This window comes from Bufo gargarizans, chromosome 1, assembly GCF_014858855.1.
Source record: "Bufo gargarizans isolate SCDJY-AF-19 chromosome 1, ASM1485885v1, whole genome shotgun sequence".
NCBI classification, from domain to species: domain Eukaryota; kingdom Metazoa; phylum Chordata; class Amphibia; order Anura; family Bufonidae; genus Bufo; species Bufo gargarizans.
In genome coordinates, this window is record NC_058080.1 from 327,826,626 (window position 1) to 327,847,122 (window position 20,497).

Consider the following 20,497-nt stretch of genomic DNA (forward strand, 5'->3'; position numbering starts at 1 on the left):
CTGATGCCAAACTACTGGTTGAGCAGGAAAGCTTGCCCTTTGGAAACTCAGCCAGTTGCGGCCACACTTCAAGTTTGCATGCCCAGTAGTTCAGAGGATTTTGGATCATGGATGACAGAGTGCAGTCCAAGTATGCCACTGCCTGCTGGTTGAGGTTCTGCTGCATATACTGCTCATCATAGTCTCCAGACTGAATTTGCTGCATATGGAGCTGGTGCTGCTTCTGGACATCCCCCCACACCAACCCCAGTCATGGCAGCGGAGCGCGAGCGCAGAGGTTCCCCTGGTCAGACCTTCCTGAAGACGGGTAATGGCACTTATGGCCAGCGACCAACTGACTACACAGCATGTCTCTATAGTAGTCCATTTTTGCTTCCCTCTCAGAAGATCTAAAAAAATGCACCCGGTTTTTGACCAGTAGCGAGGGTCTAACAATGTGGATAGCCATTAGTCATCTCTTTACTGAATCATAAGAATGCGTCTGTCACTACTGAAACATGCCAGCATGCATCTGGCCATTTGCGCAAAGGGACTTGGAGGGCCTCCCTGCCTCAATCTCCATTGCATACTGCCACAGTCTGTCGGGGTCATCTGCCCCATCTTTTTCATCGCCCTCTAGCTCCTCATGCTCCTCTCCTGTTCTTCCCGTTATCAGTAATTATCGTTCCCATCTACAGTTGGCGAGGAGACAGCCAGTGTTCGATTTCTTTATTGATGACGCGGAGCAGTTCCTCCTCGGTGTGGCTCTGTTCAAAAATGCTGACCAGGTGCTGGACAACGTAACAGTGCCTGGCTTTGCATAGGTGATATGCTGGATGACTACTGTGAACTGTGCCTAGAGGGGTGAGGACAAGGTAAAAGATGAGGAGGCAGAGGAGGGCATTTGCGTAGAAATTACAACGTGGAGCCAGCATTGCCATCACCAGGCCAAGGTGCTGGTGTGCCTGGTCTGGAACCACATTTACCCATTGAGCTGTTAACGACATATATTGCCCTTGACCATAGTTACAACTCCATATGTCAGCGCTGGTGTGAACTCTACCAGACACTGAGAGGCCCAAGGACTTTGCTTTCTCCTCATCCTTGGAACCGAACCAGAGTTCGGGAAATGTTTTTTTTTTACAGTAGAAATCAATTTATTAAGTTATTACGAGAAGTCTTGCAAGAGTTCGTGAAGTAATAACTTCAGCTCATCGGAGCCAATACATTCTAATACTGTACGGAGCACTCGCTCAGTACAGTATTGAAACGAAGTCCAAAGTCTATTTTCTCATCACTAATCCTAGCGTGTCATTAATTGTCTATTGTGAATATTTTAGGACCTGTATTAGGGCTTATGCACATTGCCATTGATTAGCTGTTCTGTACATTAGGGACCGCAGACTGAGCCAGACCCATTCAATTGAATGGGTCCATGGTCCATCCGCACTGCAAAAAAGTAGTCACTGACAGAACGGATAGTCAAATTAAATACAAACATGTTTATAATAAAAAATATATATATTCTGGGATACTCTTCCCCATAAAATTTGATTACACATCATTCTTTTTTGCAGAATATGTCAGTATGGCAGTTTATTTATTCTGACTCACCAGGAACTGTGTTGCCATTTGGACAGCCCTCCTTTAGAACTGTAACAACTCCATCCGATTTGAGTTTTAAGTACTCCACAAGCTTAACGAGAAGAAGTTTGATTATATATTAGTCACTGTAATCACCACATGTTTCTTTGATAAGTCGCATGAATATCTGGTCTACTACACTCATCTGTGGGCCTCATGAACACAACAGAGCTGTGCGCCTGAGGCTGTACAGAGACACATCTAGTCCCTTCAACTCCACACTATGGAGCCATAGGTTCTTCAGATCTTACCATATGCTGCTCCATCATATGCCACTGTATTATGGGGTTACTCTCCCCTAGAGGCAATTAGTGTTAATCACGAATATTCAAATTGCACATTTTTATAGCGAATATAGGTACTTGGAAAATTCACAAATATTTAGAATATAGTGATATATTTGTAATTTCGAATATTCTAGATTTTTTATTGCTAATTTTTTAATTGCCGAGTAAAAACATGAATCCGCCTTGTTTCTTGCTTGTGAGCCAATGGCTCATTGGCCCACAAGCAAGAAGCAGGGAGGAATCATAACTTTAAATGGGAAAAATTATTAATATTCTAAAAAACTAATATATAGCACTATATCGAATATATTATTTTTTTCGAATATTCGTAATATTCTAAAACAAGAATATATAGCAATATAGCGATATATTCGAGAAAAAAAATATAGAGCAATTTAGCTAATATAGTGCTATAATCTTCTTTGTCTAATAGTTGTAGCTTTTAAAAAAAAGACTATAGCACTATATTAGCTAAATTTGTCTATATTTTTTTTTCTCGAATATTCGCTATATTGCTATATATTCTTGTTTTAGAATATTACAAATATTTGAAAAAAACTAATATATTCGATATAGTGCTATGACTCATTGGCCCACAAGCAAGAAGCAGGTAGGAATCATGTTTTTGCTCGGCAATTGAAAAATTTGCGATAAAAATTTGCATTACGACGGAAATTTGCATATTACGCGATCATTACCTTGTCGATTTTTCGAGTAAAAAAATCATAGAATATAACGAATATTCAAATTCACAAATATTCGGTGAATATTCTACAAAATATTCGCAAAATATTGCGAATACGAATATGACCCCTTCCGCTCATCACTAGAGGCAATACATATAGGGGGAAATAGCTCTGTAATACAGGACCCATTGAAGCATCGTACAATTTTTATTTGCAGTCAATGGATACATAATTATGTGTTCAGACAGCTCAGTAAAGTGACATTTAACAATTTGATTGGACTTACCTGCCACAACGTATCAAACTTAGTGCCTTCAGGGATTGAATACTTCCCAGACTTGTCAAGATCAATTTTATAATGATATATGGTCTTTCCATAAACTATTGACAGGGCAAAGGTACCAGGTTCTTTTCTCTCCCTTATCCTTTAATACATAGAAAAATGTGATTACTGGAAAAGTCAATTTAGTAATTATCAGCCACTAACGCGTAACCGTTGTTTCAGATTCCTTTTCAGAATAAGTTATATGTACTTACAGTCAGGTTCATAAATATTGGGACATCAACACAATTCTAACATTTTGGCTCTATACACCACCACAATGCATTTGAAATGAAACTAACAAGATGCGCTTTAACCGCAGACTGTCAGCTTTAATTTGAGGGTATTTACATCCAAATCAGGTGAACGGTGTAGGAATTACAACAGTTTGAATATGTGCCTCCCGCTTGTGAAGGAACCAAAAGTAATGGGACAAAATAATCATCAAAAATCAAACTTTCACTTTTTAATACTTGGTTGAAAATCCTTTGCAGTCAATTACAGCCTGAAGTCTGGAACGCATAGACAACACCAGATACTGGGTTTCATCCCTGATGATGCTCTGCCAGGCCTCTACTGCAACTTTCTTCAGTTCCTGCTTCTTCTTGGGGCATTTTCCCTTCAGTTTTGTTTTCAAGTGAAATGCATGCCTAAATTGGATTCAGGTCAGGTGATTGACTTGGCCATTGCATAACATTCCACTTCTTTCCCTTAAAAAACTCTTTGGTTGCTTTTGAAGTATGCTTTGGGTCATTGTCCATCAGCACTGTGAAGCACCGTCCAATGAGTTCTGAAGCATTTGGCTGAATATGAGCAGATAATATTGCACGAAACACTTCAGAATTCATCATCAATAAATACAAGAGAACCAGTTCCATTGGTATCCATACATGCCCACACCATGACACTTCCACGACCATGCTACACTGATGAGGTGGTATGCTCAGGATCATGATCAGTTCCTTTCCTTCTCCATACGCTTCTCTTCCCATCACTCTGGTACAAGTTGATCTTGGTCTAATCTGTCCATAGGATGTTGTTCCAGAACTGTGAAGGCTTTTTTAGATGTCTTTGGCAAACTCAAATCTGGCCTTCCTGTTTTTGAGACTCACCAATGGTTTACCCTCTATATTCACTCTGGTGAAGTCTTCTCTTGATTGTTGACTTTGACACACATACAACTACCTCCTGGAGAGTGTTCTTGATCTGGCCAACTGTTGTGAAGGGTGTTTTCTTCACCAGGGAAAGAATTCTTCGGTCATCCACCACAGTTGTTTTCCGTGGTCTTCCGGGTCTTTTGGTGTTGCTGAGCTCACCGATGCGTTTCTTCTTTTTAAGAATGTTCCAAACAAAGTTGTTTATGCCACATCTAATTTTTTGCTATCTATGGGCTTGTTTTGTTTTTTTCAGCCTAATGATGGCTTGCTTCTTTGGATCTCATCTTGAGAATTGAGAGCAACAGATTCCAAATGCAAACACACTTGGAATGAACTCTAGGCCTTTTATCTGCTCATTGTAATTAGGATAATGAGGGAATAACGCACACCTGACCATGGAACAGCTGATAAGCCAATTGTCCCATTACTTTTGGTCCCTTAACAAGTGGGAGGCACATATGCAAACTGTTGTAATTCCTACACCGTTCATCTGATTTGGATGTAAATACCCTCAATTTAAAGTCCATTGTGGTGGTGTATAGAGCCAAAAATGTTAGAATTGTGTTGATGTCCCAGTATTTATGGATCTGACTGTGAGTGTGATAGCACTACATCTGAAGGTTATATGACTTGTGTCTGGCATTTCTTTTACCAGTTTGCATGCTGCATTTCTAATTATCTGTCCCTCAGTGTCACGGACGGTGTACAGGAAACAAGACAAAGCAACATGCATATATGACTCACTGGATCCAAAGCTGAGGAACCAAAAGGGAGACCCCTGCACAAGACCTAGCACTTTCCCTGGCTGCTCAGCCTATGCAAAGATCCCAAAGGTGGATGGTTGCATAGCCACGTACCTCGACTATATAACCCCTGAACACACTACAATAGTGAGGGGACACGACCACCGGCTCCCTACACCAGACACGGAGGGAGTCAGGGTCACCTGGGATCCAGCAAACAGAAAATAACAGATAAAAGTACAGCACTTAACTTTGTAGCAGACTGGGAAACAGGATTAGCACGCACACACACTCCAGGAAGAAATATAAGCCGCCCAGTAATGCATTATGGGGAGGAATTTAAAGGGAAGCAATCAGTCCAACTACATGACAGCTGAGAGAGGCTAACGAGATGAGGAACTGAACAGCACAACAAAGAAAACTCAAGGAGGAGGTTCTGAAAGGCTTCTGTCAGAGCTTCTCAGCTGTCTGGTTGTGACACTGAGATGGTGGGTGTAGACTAGCTGTAATGAAGACAAGAGTCTGCTTCCTATTCCTAACTCTCTCTAACTCAAAAAAAAACACATGCGCACCATATGGAGAAGTGTAGTAGTAGTAGTTATGTAAATAAAGCAGACATAGAACACTAGATATCACTATGTGATATAGAACAGTTACTATTAGCTAGTGATGCACCTAGGCAAAAAGTGAAATGATAACCACCACCACCAAATTTTGCAGATTTCCAGTGTCCAAGTTATAAAATCTGGAGAAAAATGCCCTATATGTCAAAGAATTTTGCTTACGATCTGGCCTTAGAATTTACACTTTGCAATACAAAGGGTAAAAGCTATGGTCAACCTTGGAGAAAACTTTGTGGCAAATTTCAATGTAGAACATCAGGATTTTGCAACAGAAAATGTCCATTATGTGTAATAATATCTTTTAAGCTACATTCACACAACAATGAAAAAACGGATGTGTGATGGATGTTTTTTTTTTTTTATGGCCATCACTAATTCATTTTAAAGAACTTTAGTAGTCTATAGGGTTATTCACACTCCAGTTTATTTGACAGCCAGTGTTCTATTTTCTCTGTTTTCAATGATCAAAAGCCTCCATACAAGGGGGCATTTTTTAACTTCCATTTCTCAAAAATGCATTAGAGAAAAAAAAAAGTCCATTAAAACAGATCATTTCATTTCCTTTAATGACTTTTATTCCACTGTCATGTGAATCTAGCCTTATGGTTTTTAGTGTTTTTAGTGAAGGGGTTAAGGACTATAGAAAAGAATAAGTCAAGTCCCTGGTGTCTTCTGGCTACTCACTTCCTCAGGCTCCAGCGCTGTCTGGTTCTCCAGGGGCGTAGCTAAAGGCTCATGGGCCTTGGTGCAAGAGTTCAGCTTAGGTTCCCCCTTCTCTCAGTGCTTTGTGGAAAGGGGCAGGGGTGCACCTAGCTTTTCTGCTGCTTGAGGCAAAAATTGAAACAGCACCCCCCCATGCCAAATTCTCAACCTAACCCCTGCCCTCCAGCCCTTGCATACCTTTTACATCCAATGATGACTCTGAAGACATTCTCTTTTCTAATCTTCTCCATTCAGACCAGACTGCCATGATGACTTCTTTCAGCCATCTCTTGTCTCTGCAGAGTTTAAGACATCTTAGTTTCCTACTTTTCCATCATCCTAACACCTTCTCAACACCCCTTCCTGACACCCCTATACTGTGCCCACTATGCTCCTAAATATTATCCTGCAGAAAGTCTCCCTGAAAATACTAGCACCACACAAACAGTGCCCCCTAAAATAATTATTTGCATGCAGTGCTCTAAATAAAAGTATAAATAGACAAACATGATCAGGGGGTGGAACAATCAATCAACATGATCATTAATGTGATCAATAAAGATCATGTTGAGTGATCCACCCATGTTTGTCTATTTATACCTTGTATTACACTTATGCAGGGCTTTTTTTCACAGAGAAAAGGTGGTGGACTTAAAAAAATAACTGTGCAAATGACACTAATAATTTAAAAGAAATGTCCCAAAAAATAATTGTGCTAAGATGATACTGTGTCAGGGTGCTCCCCACAGTAAAAATGCTCTGCAAAGTCCCACAAATAGAAATCATTATCTCCGAGAGTGCATATTGTTAACAGTGCCCCCTATAGTAAAATGCCCCCATTGTGACCATCATTTGTGCCAGTACAAAAAATGTCCCCTTACCTTTCAAATCAGATCCTCAGATTAGACCCCCATATCAGATCCTCAAACCTTCATATTAGACACCCCATATCAGACCCCCTTTAGACCTCCATATCAGACATCAGATCAGACTCCCAATAGCTCTCCATGTCAGACCACTCCCAATATCAGACCTCAGATCAGATCCCCATTAAACCTCCATGCCAGACCCCGTTTAGACCTCCATGTCAGGACCCCCCATATCAGACCTCAGATCAGATCCCTTTTAAACTTCCATGTCACACCCCCGCATCAGAAATCAAATAAGGACTCCATATCAGACCTCAGATCAGACCTTAAAATAAATAATGTAACTTGCCTCTACTGCTTCGCAATTCCTCTCCAGATCTGGTGGTTTCTCCTGCATTCTTCGCTCACTGATCTTATCTGGGCACACACTGCACTGCCACCTGATTGCCTACAGTGTCAGGTCATATTTTGCCCACTACGTTCTGACACTGTACGCAGTAAGGACAGTGCAGTCCTGGAGAAGATCATGGGCAGCGAGTACGGCACTAGCATTGCTTCACTACTCCGCCTCCTGCAGACTAGTGAGTACGTCCATAATGAAACTGCTCACTAGTACTCACTTTTCCCTGCGTCTAATAAAGCGAAAAAAAATGGTACCGTAATTGGCAGTGTGCCAATGGCAAGGGGGCCCTGTGTGCTCCCTGGCTTAGAGGCCCAGTCGCAAATGTGACCGCTGCAACCCCTATTGCTACACCACTATGCTGGCAGGAGCTGAATTCTGCGATCCTGACATACAGACAATAAAAAATAAAAAATAGAAGAAATTGTGATTTATTCAGCCACAGTGGCACAGTGAGGCAACGTTTCGGCTCAAATACAGAGCCTTTCTCAAGCATAAACCATAAGTGTAATACAAGTATAAATAGACAAACATGATCAGGGGGTGGAACAATCAATCAACATGATCATTAATGTGAAAAATATATAATATATATTTATAATATAATTATATATTTTTCACAGTAAAGATCATGTTGAGTGATCCACCCATGTTTGTCTATTTATACCTTGTATTACACTTATGCAGGGCTTTTTTTCTCAGAGAAAAGGTGGTGGAACTCACCCCCCCTCCCCTGGCCACTCCCCTACCCACCCCTAGGACCGCCCCCCTAAAACCTGTCGTGCCTTTTCATAGGTAAATGCATTGATATCCAATTTATTTTAGTCAAGATGAATGTTCATTACCTTTACCATTACATGCTCGACTATAGTTACAATTTTGTATGTCTTGAGTAGGCCAAATTAAGGTCATACAAAGGTTTCTGCCCTTTAGTGTTATTCTTCTCATGAGTGTACCAGTCTGAGAAGAATCTTCTTTGTCTACTTATAAATTTACTTATATATGTTTATAATCTTGTAACCAATAAATCTGCATATTTTTATAAACCTGTGTATTATTGTATAATACAGAACTACATGTTTTATCATTAACGTCATCTCACGTCAAAAAGAACTTATTAATCTGAGGAAATAGTCGGACTCAGATGTGAATTGTATCAATTAGGTTGTCTACGAATCACCAGGTCATGATTTTAAGAATTTATGACAAATTTTATAAATTTTATTTTTTTATGGTTAATTATTTTTATGACCATAATTAATAATTCTTAATTGACTTATTACAACCCGACAAACCGCCCCTTTGGAGAACATGGATGCAAGTAAAATTTGGGGGGGCTATAAAAGTCCAGCCCAGCAAAGAAACCCCCAGATGGGGATGGAACTGTTAATGGGGGATCTGGGGATTGCACTGTTATAGGGTGGAGGATCTGTGGATGGCACTGTTTGGGGGATCTGTGGATGGCATCCACAGATCCCCCATCCTATAACAGTGCCATACACAGATCCCCCCACCCCATAACAGTGCCATCCACAGACCCCCCTTAACAGTGTCATCCACAGACCCCCCCACCCCATAACAGTGCCATCCACAGACACCCTCACCCCATAACAGTGCCATCCACAGACCCCCCCCGCGCCCCTTAACAGTGTCATCCACAGACCCCCCATTGCCGCTCCAGTACAGTTATAAAATGTGTAATTCAATTAATAATGATTCATGCTACCCCTCAGGCACTGCCTGCGCCGCTTGCTTCATTTATAAAGTAGGCCGGGCAGGCACATGACGTCAGTCACGCTGCCGCACGTCTGCCCGGCCGACCTGCATTACGATATAACAGTAGCCCTGTGAGTAGGATATATTGAATGTTATACTACAGAGGGGGCAGCATGAATCATTATTAATTGAATTACACATTTTATAACTGTACTGGAGTGGCGGGGCCGGAGCACAGTGAACGCATTGGCCCCCAGCTCCTTCTCCCAGTCCCTCCATGCTGATACATCGCAGCCTGTGATGCTGGAGCATGCCAGGCTGCAATGTCAAAAGGTGGTGGTAGTCACCTGAAATGGTCTTCCAACAATCTTGAAGGAGTTCCCAGAGATGCTTAGCACTTGTTGGCCCTTTTGCCTTCACTCTGCGGTCCAGCTCACCCCAACAGTGTCACCAGCAAAGCACCCCCACACCATCACACCTCCTCCTCCATGCTTCACGGTGGGAACCAGGCATGTAGAGTTCATCCGTTCACTTTTTCTGCGTTGCACAAAGACACGGTGGTTGGAACCAAAGATCTCAAATTTGGACTCATCAGACCAAAGCACAGATTTCCACTGGTCTAATGTCCATTCCTTGTGTTCTTTAGCCCAAACAAGTCTCTTCTGCTTGTTGTCTGTCCTTAGCAGTGGTTTCCTAGCAGATATTCTACCATGAAGGCCTGATTCACACAGTCTCCTCTTAACAGTTGTTCTAAAAATGTGTCTGCTGCTAGAACTCTGTATGGGATTGACCTGGTCTCTAATCTGAGCTGCTGTTAACCTGCGATTTCTGAGGCTGGTGACTCGGATGAACTTATCCTCCGCAGCAGAAGTGACTCTTGGTCTTCCTTTCCTGGGGCGGTCCGCATGTGAGCCAGTTTCTTTGTAGTGCTTGATGGTTTTTGTGACTGCACTTGGAGACACTTTCAAAGTTTTTCCAATTTTTCGGACTGACTGGCCTTCATTTCTTAAAGTGATGGGCACTCGTTTTTCTTTACTTAGCTGCTTTTTTCTTGCCATAATACAAATTCTAACAGTCTATTCAGTAGGACTATCAGCTGTGTATCCACCTGACTTCTCCACAACGCAACTGATGGTCCCAACCCCATTTATAAGGCAAGAAATCCCACTTATTAAACCTGACTGAAAATTGGGAAAACTTTGAAAGTAAGGGCTATTTGACCATGAAGGAGAGTGATGGGGTGCTGCGCCAGATGACCTGGCCTCCACAGTCACCGGACCTGAACCCAATCGAGATGGTTTGGGGTGAGCTGGACCGCAGAGTGAAGGCAATAAATGGGGTTGGGACCATCAGTTGCGTTGTGGAGAAGTCAAGTGGATACACAGCTGATAGTCCTACTGAATAGACTGTTAGAATTTGTATTAAGGCAAGAAAAAAAGCAGCTAAGTAAAGAAAAACGAGTTGCCATCATTACTTTAAGAAATGAAGGTCAGTCAGTCTGAGAAATTGGGAAAACTTTGAAAGTGTCCCCAAGTGAAGTCACAAAAACCATCAAGCGCTACAAAGAAACTGGCTCACATGTGGACCGCCCCAGGAAAGGAAGTGTCACCTCTGCTGCGGAGGATAAGTTCATCCGAGTCACCAGCCTCAGAAATTGCAGGTTAACAGCAGCTCAGATTAGAGACCAGGTCAATGCCACACAGAGTTCTAGCAGCAGACACATCTCTAGAACAACTGTTAAGAGGAGACTGTGTGAATCAGGCCTTCATGGTAGAATATCTGCTAGGAAACCACTGCTAAGGACAGGCAACAAGCAGAAGAGACTTGTTTGGGCTAAAGAACACAAGGAATGGACATTAGACCAGTGGAAATCTGTGCTTTGGTCTGATGAGTCCAAATTTGAGATCTTTGGTTCCAACCACCGTGTCTTTGTACGACGCAGAAAAGGTGAACGGATGAACTCTACATGCCTGGTTCCCACCGTGAAGCATGAAGGGGGAGGTGAGATGGTGTGGGGGTGCTTTGCTGGTGACAATTATTCAAAATTGAAGGCATACTGAACCAGCATGGCTACCACAGCATCATGCAGCGGCATGCTATTCCATCCGGTTTGCGTTTAGTTGGACCATCATTTATTTTTCAACAGTACAATGACCCCAAACACACCTCCAGGTAAGGGATATTTGACCATGAAGGAGAGTGATGGGGTGCTGCACCAGATGACCTGGCCTCCACAGTCTCCGGACCTGAACCCAATCAAGATGGTTTGGGGTGAGCTGGACCGCAGAGCGAAGGTAAAAGGGCCAACAAGTGCTAAGCATCTCTGGGAACTCCTTCAAGACTATTGGAAGACCATTTCAGGTGACTACCTCTTGAAGCTCATCAAGAGAATGCCAAGAGTGTGCAAAGCAGTAATCAAAGCAAAAGGTGGCTACTTTGAAGAACCTAGAATATGACATATTTTCAGTTGTTTCATACTTTTTTGATAAGTATATAATTCCACATGTGTAAATTCATAGTTTTGATGCCTTCAGTGTGAATCTACAATTTTCATAGTCATGAAAATAAAGAAAACTCTTTGCATGAGAAGGTGTGTCCAAACTTTTGGTCTGTACTGTATATATATATATATATATATATATATATATATATATATATAAAATCCGGAAAGCTACAGTGGTTTCAGCAAAGTATAGTTTGCTGAGACAGTTTTGTATGCATTTTCTTCTGGGCTGGATTTCACTTGGATTGGCAGATAGGTTTGGTAGTGGGATCTGCCAGTCCACATCCTTCCGGGACAGGTATTCCCTTTCACCTGAGGTGATCGCAGGTGAAACCTGCTCTAATTAAGGAGGCATAAAACCAACCCTCTGTGTGTTAGTCTGCGGAGAGAGTGATTTGTAACAGAGACCTGCAGAGGCTCTGAGTGGTCTCAGACAGAAGGTTGAGGGGCCACAAGGCTACGTGATAGCCCAAAGTTTGGGGGACCCAGTGACACCTGTGAAGCGAGAGTCGCACGGCCAAAGTCAGGAGGACTACTGGGCCATAATCTCCCAAAAGGTACTGGAGTAGTCACAGCCTGGAGGCTGCTGGACTGTTTGGTTGCTGTATTGTGCTAAAGTGGTAGAAAATAAAGCATTGTTTGGACTTCAATCCAGTTGTCAGCGAGAAATCTGTGATTGAGACCCCCTGAGAGAGAGCGATCCGTTACAATATATATATACTGTAGTATACACATATACACACCCACACACCCACACACACACACACCTCATCATTCACTATTTTTTGCTAGTTACATCAAGGAGATTCAAATGCACAGAATGTGTGTTAGGTGGTGCACAAAATTTTTTAACACATGCCATTGCCACCCATTCACATACTTCCCCTAAACTTTGCAAAATTATGCACAAGTAGTACATATGACTCTTTTATCACACCCCAAAATGAATAAAGTCCCAAGACCAGACCTCAAAATGTACTCAGAAACAAAACCCAGAATGAATACAGACCTCAAAATACAATCACTAAAATACAGATCCCAGAACAAACAATAGTCTAGGGCAGGGATGCTCAACCTGTGGCCCTCCAGCTGTTTCAAAACTACAGGGTGGGCCATTTATATGGATACACCTTAGGCCTCATGCACACGACAGTATTTTTTCACGGTCCGCAAAAACGGGGTCCGTAGGTCCGAGATCCGTGACCGTTTTTTCGTCCGTGGGTCTTTCTTGATTTTTGGAGGATCCACGTTTTGGTGTCCGCCTGGCCGTGCAAAGCTAAACGGATCCGTCCTGAATTACAATGCAAGTCAATGGGGACAGATCCGTTTGACGTTGACACAATATGGTGCCATTTCAAACGGATCCGTCCACATTGACTTTCAATGTAAAGTCTGGAGTCCCTTTTATACCATCGGATCAGAGTTTTCTCCAATCCGATGGTATATTTTAACTTGAAGCATCCCCATCACCATGGGAACGCCTCTATGTTAGAATATACTGTCGGATATGAGTTAGATTGTGAAAACTGATTTCCGACAGTATATTCTAACACAGAGGTGTTCCCATGGTGATGGGGACGCTTCTAGTTAGAATATACTACAAACTGTGTACATGATTGCCCCCTGCTGCCTGGCAGCACCCGATCTCTTACAGGGGGCAGTGATCAGCACAATTAACCCCTCTGTAGAGATGAGCGAACTTCTGTTTTAAGTTCGGCGTCTAAAGTTCGGCTTCCGGTTAGCGGAGAATCCCGATCTGGAACCGGATATGGATTCCGACTTCCGTTGTGGTCCGTGGTAGCGGAATCAATAATGGCCGATTATTGATTCCGCTACCACGGACCACAACGGAAGTCGGAATCCATATCCGGTTCCAGATCGGGATTCTCCGCTAACCGGAAGCCGAACTTTAGACGCCGAACTTAAAACAGAAGTTCGCTCATCTCTACCCCTCAGGTGCCGCACCTAAAGGGGTTAATTGTACTATCATATCCCCCTGTAAGAGATCAGGGCTGCCAGGCAGCAGGGGGCAGACCCCCCCCTCCCCAGTTTGAAGGTTGGTGGCACAGTGTGTGGCCCCCCGCCCCCCTCTATTGTAATAATTCGTTGGTGGCACAGTATGCGCCCCCCATTGCCCCCCCTTCCTCCTTCTATTGTAATAATTCGTTGGTGGCACAGTATGCGCCCCCATCGGCACCCCCTTCCTCCCTCTATTGTAATAATTCGTTGGTGGCACAGTGTGCGCCCCCCATCGGCCCCCCTCCCTCTATAACATTAACAACATTGGTGGCCAGTGTGCGGCCTCCCATTTCCCCCCCCCCCCCCCCGATCAATGGTGGCAGCGGAGTTCCGATCGGAAACCCAGTTTAATCGCTGGGGCTCCGATCGGTAACCATGGCAACCAGGACGCTACTGCAGCCCTGGTTTCCATGGTTACTTAGCAATAGTACAATAGTAAAAGATTCATACTTACCTGCGAGCTGGGATGTCTGTGTCCGGCCGGGAGCTCCTCCTACTGGTAAGTGACAGTTCATTTAGCAATGCGCCGCACAGACCTGTCACTTACCAGTAGGTAGAGCTCACGTACACGAACATCGCAGCAGCCAGCAGGAAAGTATGAATCTTCTACTATTGTACTATTGCTAAGTAATAGTGGGGGGGGGAGGGGAGATGGGAGGCCGCACACTGGCCACCAATGTTGTTAATGCTATAGCGGGAGGGGGGGCCGATGGGGGGCGCACACTGTGCCACCAACGAATTATTACAATAGAGGGAGGAAGGGGGTTGCCGGGGGGGCGCACACTGTGCCACCAACAAATTATTACAATAGAGGGAGGAAGGGGGGGCCGGGGGGGGGGCGCACACTGTGCCACCAACGAATTATTACAATAGAGGGAGGAAGGGGGGCCGATGGGGGGCGCATACTGTGCCACCAATGAATTATTACAATAGAGGGAGGGAGGGGGGGGGGGCACTGGCCACCAATGATATTAAAACTGGGGAGGGGGGGGTCTGCCCCCTGCTGCCTGGCAGCCCTGATCTCTTACAGGGGGATATGATATTACAATTAACCCCTTCAGGTGCCGCACCTGAAGGGGTTAATTGTGCTGATCACGGCCCCCTGTAAGAGCAGTCATGTACACAGTTTGTAGTGTAATCTAACTAGAAGCGTCCCCATCACCATGGGAATGCCTCTGTGTTAGAATATACTGTCGGATATGAGTTTTCACGAAGTGAAAACTTAGGCCCCTTTCACACGAGCGAGTATTCCGCGCGGGTGCGATGCGTGAGTTGAACGCATTGCACACGCACTGAATCCTGACCCATTCATTTCTATGGGGCTGTTCACATGAGCAGTGATTTTCACGCATCACTTATGCGTTGCGTGCAAATCGCAGCATGCTCCTCTTTGTGCGTTGCGGTGCGATAATCCACGCAACACAGGCCCCATAGAATTGAATGGGGTTGCGTGAAAATCACAAGCATCCGCAAGCAAGTGCGGATGCGGTGCGATTTTCACGCATGGGTTCTAGGTGACAGTCTATTCACTGTATTATTTCCCCTTATAACATGGTTATAAGGGAAAATAATAGCATTCTGACTACAGAATGCATAGTATAATAGTGCTGGAAGGGTTAAAAAAATAAAAAAGTTAACTCACCTTATCCTCTTGTTCGTGTAGTTCGTTCCCGGTCTGTTCTTTGCTAGCTGTGGGCTTGGGCTAAATGACCTGTGGTGATGTCAGATCACATGCTCCATCACCATGGTGATGGACCATGTGATTGGAGCATGTGATCTGACGTCACCACAGGTCATTCAGCCCAAGCCCACAGCTAGCAAAGAACAGACCGGGAACGAACTACACGAACAAGAGGATAAGGTGAGTTAACTTTTTTATTTTTTTTAACCCTTCCAGCACTATTATACTATGCATTCTTTAGTCAGAATGCTATTATTTTCCCTTATAACCATGTTATAAGAGAAAATAATACAATCTTCAGAACATCAATCCCAAGCCCGAACTTCTGTGAAGAAGTTCGGGTTTGGGTACCAAACATGCACGATTTTTCTCACGCGAGTGCAAAACGCATGACAATGTTTTGCACTCGCGCGGAAAAATCGCGCATTTTCCCGCAACGCACCCGCCTCTTATCCGGGCAAAAAACATGACGCCCGTGTGAAAGAGGCCTTAGATCTGAAAAAGCTTTTATGCAGACGGATCTTCGGATCCATCTGTATGAAAGTAACCTACGGCCACGGATCACGGACACGGATGCCAATCTTGTGTGCATCCGTGTTCTTTCACGGACCCATTGACTTGAATGGGTCCGTGAACCGTTGTCCGTCAAAAAAATAGGACAGGTCATATTTTTTGGACGGACAGGATACACGGATCACGGTCTTGAATGCAAAACGGTGCATTTTCCGATTTTTCCACGGACCCATTGAAAGTCAATGGGTCCGCGAAAAAAAACTGAAAACTGAACAACGGCCACGCATGCACACAACGGTCGTGTGCATGAGGCCTTAATAAAATGGGAATGGTTGGTGATATTAACTTCCTGTTTGTGGCACATTAATATATGTGAAGGGGGAAACTTTTCAATATGGGTGGTGATCATGGCGACCATTTTGAAGTCAGCCATTTTGAATCCAACTTTAGTTTTTTCAATAGGAAGAGGGTCATGTGACACATCAAACTTATTGGGAATTTCACAAGAAAAACAATTGTGTGCTTGGTTTTAACGTAACTTTATTCTTTCATTAGTTATTTACAAGTTTCTGACCACTTATAAAATGTGTTCAATGTGCTGCCCATTGTGTTGGATTGTCAATGCAACCCTCTTCTCCCACTCTTCACACACTGATGATGTGTTTCCCTCTTTATGCACTGAAGCTGGTATGTTCCCTGAGTTTTTCCAGCAAGATGGTGCACCACCACATTTTAGGTATCAGGTCCGAGCATTCCTAGATGAACAGTTTCCTGGAAAGTGGATTGGTCGTTGTGGGCCAGTTGAATGGCCCCCAAGGTCTCCCGATCTGACCCCCTTAGACTTTTATTTTTGGGGTCATCTGAAGGCAATTGTCTATGCTGTGAAGATACGAGATGTGCAGCACCTGAAACTACGGATACTGGAAGTCTGTGTTAGCATTTCTCCTGCGGTGTTGCTATCAGTGTGTCAAGAGTGGGAGAAGAGGGTTGCATTGACAATCCAACACAATGGGCGGCACATTGAACACATTTTATAAGTGGTCAGAAACTTGTAAATAACTAATGAAAGAATAAAGTTACGTTAAAACCAAGCACACAATTGTTTTTCTTGTGAAATTCCCAATAAGTTTGATGTGTCACATGACCCTCTTCCTATTGAAAAAACTAAAGTTGGATTCAAAATGGCTGACTTCAAAATGGTCGCCATGATCACCACCCATATTGAAAAGTTTCCCCCTTCACATATATTAATGTGCCACAAACAGGAAGTTAATATCACCAACCATTCCCATTTTATTAAGGTGTATCCATATAAATGGCCCACCCTGTACAACTCCCAGCATTCCCTAATAATTGTAGGCTGTTCAGGCATGCTGGGAATTGTAGCTTTGCAAGAGCTGGAGGGTCGCAGGTTGAGCATCCCTAATCTAGGGTGATAACCAATTTATTGTACTTAGAGTTGGGACAAATCCAATTATTTTTAAATCAGAATCCGAAAAAGTTCTCGAATCTACAAGGCCTGTACATAAGAATTGTGTGAACTGTGTAAGAAGCAAAGTGATCCAAACACTTATATGGGGGATCTGTGGATGGCACTGTTATGGGGGGATCTGTGGATGGCACTGTTATGGGGGGATCTGCGGATGGCACTGTTATGGGGGGATCTGCGGATGGCACTGTTATGGGGGGATCTGCGGATGGCACTGTTATGGGGGGATCTGCGGATGGAACTGTTATGGGGGGATCTGCGGATGGCACTGTTATGGGGGGATCTGCGGATGGCACTGTTATGGGGGGGATCTGCGGGTGACACTGTTATGGGAGGAATCTGCGGATGGCACTGTTATGGGTGGCACTGTTATGCATTAACATTGGTGGCAGTGTGCGCCCCCCCCTTCCTCCCTCTATCGTTTTAATACATTGGTGGCAGTGTGCGCCCCCCGCCCCCCCCCTTCCTCCCTCTATTGTTTTAATACATTGGTGGCAGTGTAAGAGGCAGCCCTGATCATCAAGCAACATTTCCAACACATATATATATATCAGATTGTCATGTTTCCCTCCAGCCACCAGAGGCCACTGTGGCTGAGTAGGACAGTGAGAGGAGTTGTTTCCAGAGGACAAGGAGTTAAGTGTTTTTCCCGGGGTGAGCAGAGAGCCTGGGCTGAAGGTGTCTGAGTACACAGGAAGAAGGACGCTGTGCACTGAGAGGGAGATCCACAGGGAAGATTAGAGTGATTGCTCCCTGCCTGCTGACACAGTATCTGGGACATTAGAGTGTGTTTGCTCTCTGACTGAGCTGATGTGTCCTGGTGTAGAAGAGAGACTGCTGTAGTGTGAGGCACTTACCAGAGGAACTGTGAGTGAATTCCAGGCCCTGCCTGATTACACGTCCAGAGCTGCTGATTATCTCTAACCAGAGTTACAGAGACTACAAAGAGAGGCCAGAGCTGAGCCACGCTGAAGCAAGCAAGCAACCAGATCGGGACCCAGACTGTACCTGCCTGCATGTGCGGACACCGAACTGTGAGTGCACTGATGCTAACCTGAGCTAGGGCATAGTGGAATAGGATTTAGTTTAGTGCACCGTAGAGGTGCACCCCGGGTAGCGGGGACAGATAGGACTACCTAGAAGAGAGTAGCCTGCTATTGTCTGTACTTGTGTTTGTGATTCATTTGTGTTCTTTATGCAAATTTCCATTATCTTTATTGTGAATTCCCAAGCTGTTCATATTGTAAATCTGCTTCTCCGGCAGTTAGAGTTCTCTTTTAATAAAGCCGGTTTCTACTTCAGCCTCCTTGTCTGCTGCACTGTACTTGAGTCCTGCTCTACGGTCTCTTCCTCTGCTGACCGTTACAAGTGGCGCTGCGAGCAGGGTACAGTCACAGAGATGGAGGCGGCTGAAGGCAATGTGCATGATGTTAATGTGAGTACCTCAGGCAATGGTGGAACCCTTGCAAGGGCCCTTCCTATTGGCACGTTGTTCAACTTGCTACCCAAATTTGATGGCCAGAACATGACACTGTCAGACTGGGTGACAAGGTTACAGAGTGCTGTTAGGATTTACAATGTCAGCCCAGAACTACAAGTAGAAATTGCTTTGGCCGCTCTCGAGGGTGAGGCCCGAAGAAATGTTCTCCTACAACCAGAAGCCACGCGCAATACATTGCAAGAGATGGTGAGATTCCTGGAAGAAATATATGGGGAAACAGCCAGTGCAGGGCACCTCCGGGCGAAGTTTTTTTACCGGATTCAACGGGAAGACGAAGGTGTCTCTCAGTACGCTACAGCCCTACAGGAAGTGTTGGCCGAGGTACAAAAAAAAGAGGCAGATGGGGTTACTGGCATGGGACCCATAGACCGGATACTGCGGGAACAATTTATTCTGGGGCTCTACAGCAATCCCCTGAAACAGGCTCTGCAGGAACGAGTCAGAGTAGACCCTACCCTAACCTTTCGAAAAAATTTGGCAGAGGCCGTGACGCGAAACAAAGAAGACGGCTATGCTTCTGGAGTAATACGGACCCAGACCGTTACACCCCCCGGGGTTACGAGAAATGAGGAAGCCCTGGTCAGAGTGGTACAAGACTTGCAGAGCTCCCTGAGTGCCATGCACGAAAAGTTGACACACCTAGAGAAACGGATAGAGTCGCGCCATACTACTGAGGCTGCCTATCCAGCCCGACAACAAACCTATCAGGCAACTCCATGGGTTCCTACACCCGAATGCCCTTATGCTAGTTTACCATACCATCAAGCCCCTCATTACCCTTCAGTGGGGCCATCCAGCCAAGCTCTGAGGGCACCTCCCACTCGCAGGCAAAAAGTGGGCCGTCAAGGGGCACAGTGTTGGCGGTGTGGAGATCTAGGACATTTCGCCAGAGAGTGTCGGAATAATCCAGCTGGACGCCAAGAGCCGCCGTTAAACTACCGACCCCTGCAGTAGTGGGGCGTACTGCAGGGGAGGTGGAGAGCCAAGTTACCCAGCAAAGCTCCGAACACCTGGTCGCAGGGTGCCCCACTATACGAGCTGAGTTCGAAGGTGTTCCTGTCGACTGCTTAGTGGATACTGGGTCTCAGGTGACAACTATTCCCGAGTCATTCTTCTACCGTTACTTTCAAGCGCTGGCCAAGCCAGAACGAGAGACACTGGTCCGGGTTACAGCGGCTAACCAACAGCAGATTCCTGTCACAGGGGTCGTGTGGATGAATGTACGGCTATGTGGACAGGAAGTGGGGCGGAAAGGTATCTTGTTGGTCCCCGAAACGTTCAAAGAAGATGTGCCGGTGATAATGGGCATGAATATCCTGCGAGAATTGGATCAGATCATGTTCACCAAACGGGGGCCGGGTTACTGGAAACAAGCCACCCTGCACAAACCTACCCAGAAAGCATTTCAACGGCTAATCCGTTTTTGTGGAACACAGAAAAGTGTACCAGCACACCAGGCGGTGGGAACGATCCGAGCGCCAGGAAAGGCTACCTTCACCCTTCCCCCTGGTCGGGAGACCGTGCTGACGTTACCCGTGGGAACTTTCCATAATCTTGAAGGCATGGAGGTGTTCGTTGAACCAACAGGCCTAGGAGAGCTGGGTCAGGACGTCCTGGTGGCCCGGACACTGGGAGTGGTCCAGAATGGACGAGTACCCATAAG

General features: G+C 44.8%; 1 protein-coding gene across 4 annotated transcripts in view; it reads right to left on the reverse strand.

Moving 5' to 3' along the window:
• The window catches only part of LOC122946439 (tyrosine-protein kinase ZAP-70), a 735,844-nt gene that overhangs the window by 474,825 nt on the left and 240,522 nt on the right, over positions 1 to 20,497 (reverse strand). For all 4 annotated transcript variants that reach the window (XM_044306106.1, XM_044306080.1, XM_044306087.1 and 1 more), the window contains 2 exons: positions 2,883 to 3,021; positions 1,594 to 1,675 (listed from right to left, as the gene is read on the reverse strand). In XM_044306106.1, the coding sequence (XP_044162041.1) occupies positions 1,594 to 1,675; positions 2,883 to 3,021 (221 nt within the window). The remainder of the gene's footprint in view (positions 1 to 1,593; positions 1,676 to 2,882; positions 3,022 to 20,497) is intronic.